Source organism: Papaver somniferum, chromosome 3, assembly GCF_003573695.1.
Source record: "Papaver somniferum cultivar HN1 chromosome 3, ASM357369v1, whole genome shotgun sequence".
Lineage (NCBI taxonomy): Eukaryota > Viridiplantae > Streptophyta > Magnoliopsida > Ranunculales > Papaveraceae > Papaver > Papaver somniferum.
Genome location: NC_039360.1, coordinates 151,113,961 through 151,116,715, shown reverse-complemented (window position 1 = coordinate 151,116,715; position 2,755 = coordinate 151,113,961). Strand labels below are relative to the sequence as shown.

At 37.7% G+C, this 2,755-nt stretch overlaps 1 protein-coding gene across 1 annotated transcript; it reads left to right on the top strand.

The window, feature by feature from the left end:
- Positions 1-1,743: 1,743 nt before the first annotated feature.
- LOC113360111 lies at positions 1,744-2,755 on the top strand. Its single transcript, XM_026603657.1, has 2 exons — positions 1,744-1,828; positions 2,232-2,755. The coding sequence occupies exon 2, from the start codon at positions 2,240-2,242 to the stop codon at positions 2,753-2,755; it is 516 nt and encodes a 171-aa protein (XP_026459442.1). The 5' UTR covers positions 1,744-1,828; positions 2,232-2,239.

The window sequence follows — 2,755 nt, the reverse complement described above, 5'->3', positions numbered from 1 at the left end:
TTGAATGCAGTAAAGGATTTAGTAAAGGTGATAAAGCCTATAGGACTGACTGATAGGGCTCATAGATATCTTAGGAGAGCTGCTTACGGAGAACTCGTAATGATGTATTACGATGACTATGATACAACTGTACCAACTACAACAAGACAGATAACTACCAACAAACACGGCGTCTTGAAGCTCTTGAACTGCTTTGACATGGATTGTGAGACACCATGTTCATTCAAGTTTGCTGATGATAAGATTATAGAGTCTACACCGGCAAAGCTGGCTGGTATATTTTGCATGCAGAGGATTGGAAGCAGAAAGGGTCAGAAGCTGTTAAAGTACTATTGTCCTAGTGATTTGACTGACAATGTTTATACACAAATACTTCACCGATATCAAATCTACAAAGCATCAGACGACGGTGACTAAGACAAACATTTTAGAGAAGATAAAACAACTTATGGCAAAAAGGAGAAAAAGTGGGAAAAGAAAGAAAGTTGATGAAAAGGATCTAGTTTGCCTGATAGGTCTTTATCTTTGCTGTGTATTGTTTTTTGGCGACAAAAATGCCAATGGAGTGAACGCGAAATATCTTAGTATCGTTGAAACTTATGATACGGTGCTCAAGGTGTCGTGGCCTGATTTAATACACGAGCACTTGTTTGAAGAGATTCATACTAATCTTAGTTGTTTGTCAAATGTGAAGGCTTGTGTGCAATACCTACTGGTAAAAAGCTTGTGTGTAATTTCTATTCCAGCAGTTTTAGTGTTACGTGATGGATATTTTTGTTCAATCGACTAATTAAAATTTATATGTTGCAGTTATTGTTTGCTGAACACACGCCAGCAGGATTAATCCCGAAAGTTGAGAACCACGAGGAAGATATCCGAGGGTTGGGAGATGGGATATATACCAGATTTCTGATTACATTTGGAAAACAGACATGACACAGTTTTCGGTAAGTGTTATATGTCAGTTGGTTTAGGTTTTGTAAATTTATGGTAATGTAATTTAGATAAAACTTTGATGTAATCAAAATTGTCATGTGTAGCTATAAGTTACACATTTAAATGTGCTTGTGTAATTTATAGTTACACATGCAAAAGATAACACAAGTGAATGCAACTATAGGTTATGTAACATATATATCCTGTTTGTATATATATCCTGTGCTTATGTAACTATAGGTTACACATTTTATATGTATATCCACTTTACATTAGATATATGTGTAACCTTTAGTTACACATATCCACTTTACATTAGATATATCTAATGTGCTTATGTAACTTTAAGTTACACATACAACCGAAAAATGTATATTTAGAATGTTCAACTGTTTTTTGCAATCTCTTTTTAACCTCTCCATCTGTTAATTGCAGCCAACTCCTAGCTTTGTGGCTGAGTTTTCACAGCTTGAGAAGCAGCTGGGTATATCAACCATGGTACCCAGCAAGGACGACCTGCAAAGTTGGCTGAAAGCGCAAACTATTGAGAATATCCATCTGAAAGAGCAACTGCAAGAAAAGCAAGCAATGCTTAAAGCAGTGTATGCAATTGCAAGAGAAGGGATATCAGAATGGGACCTTTCAGGAACAACGGAATTCAAGGTTCACAAATTTAGTTGCCAAATTATGCAAGCAATGGGTATTGATCCTTACAAAGTGACCCAGGAAGAGTTTATGCAACATGAAGATGATGTACATGGAGGTACTGAGCATGGAGCTACTGAGCATGAAGAAGAAAATTTACAATTAGTTGAGACAGAGCAACAAGGAGATGGAAGTACTGAGCAAGAGAAAGAGAAAGATGACGCGGAAACTTCCTTCCATGAAGAATGTAAGTAGTTGTTCATTTTTAATATGCTTCTTTAACTTGATAGAGGTACCCAATTAGTTGACACTAAGGTCTTTGAAACTTTTTAATTTCATATTTTACTTGTACATTTTTAACTTGCTTGTTTAACTTGATTAGACTTAATAAATGTTGAGTAAACTGATCATATGGATGTGTAATCCCTAGTTACACATGCCACATGCATGTGTAACTTCTGGTTACACTAGTTAGATGCATGTGTAACTCCATGTTACACTAGGTATCCATGCCATATTCATGTGTAACATGAAGTTACACATATTAGTTATCCAAGCCAGTCGATTACACATGATATATTCTTCTTGAAATTTTATTAAAAAAATTTAACATCATCATCATCCTAATTCTCGTTTCAATACTTGTGCAGTTCCATGTATGAGCCTTGCAGCTGGAAATACGCCAACAATTCTGCAAGCTCAAACTGCTGCAGAGGGGCACAAAAGACCACTCAGGACATATAGTTCGAGTATGAAGAGTGTGACAACTTGCAAGACTCCACCAAAGAAAAGGCCTGTCGCAAAGCAAAAGCCCACTCCTACAAATAATGTTGATGAGGAGCAGAAGAAAGATGTTGAAGAGACACCTGTTACGGATGAGGCACAGAAGAAAGCTGCAGATGGTGGAGTTGTGGATGGGGCAGGTGATGATGTAGCTGCAAAAGCCGTAGGTGATGATGTTACTGCAAAAGTCAATGAGGATACACCTGCAACTGTTGGTGACGGTTTGGTTATGACTGCTCCAACTCAGCCAACTCCTGGAACTTTTGATGACAGTTCTGCTTCAACACAGTTTGAGGACTCCATGGTGATAACTGCTACAACACCGCAAACACAGCCTGACAATGCTCAGACCTACAGGTTGGTGCAACTAGGAGCTAACCCGATGATATGA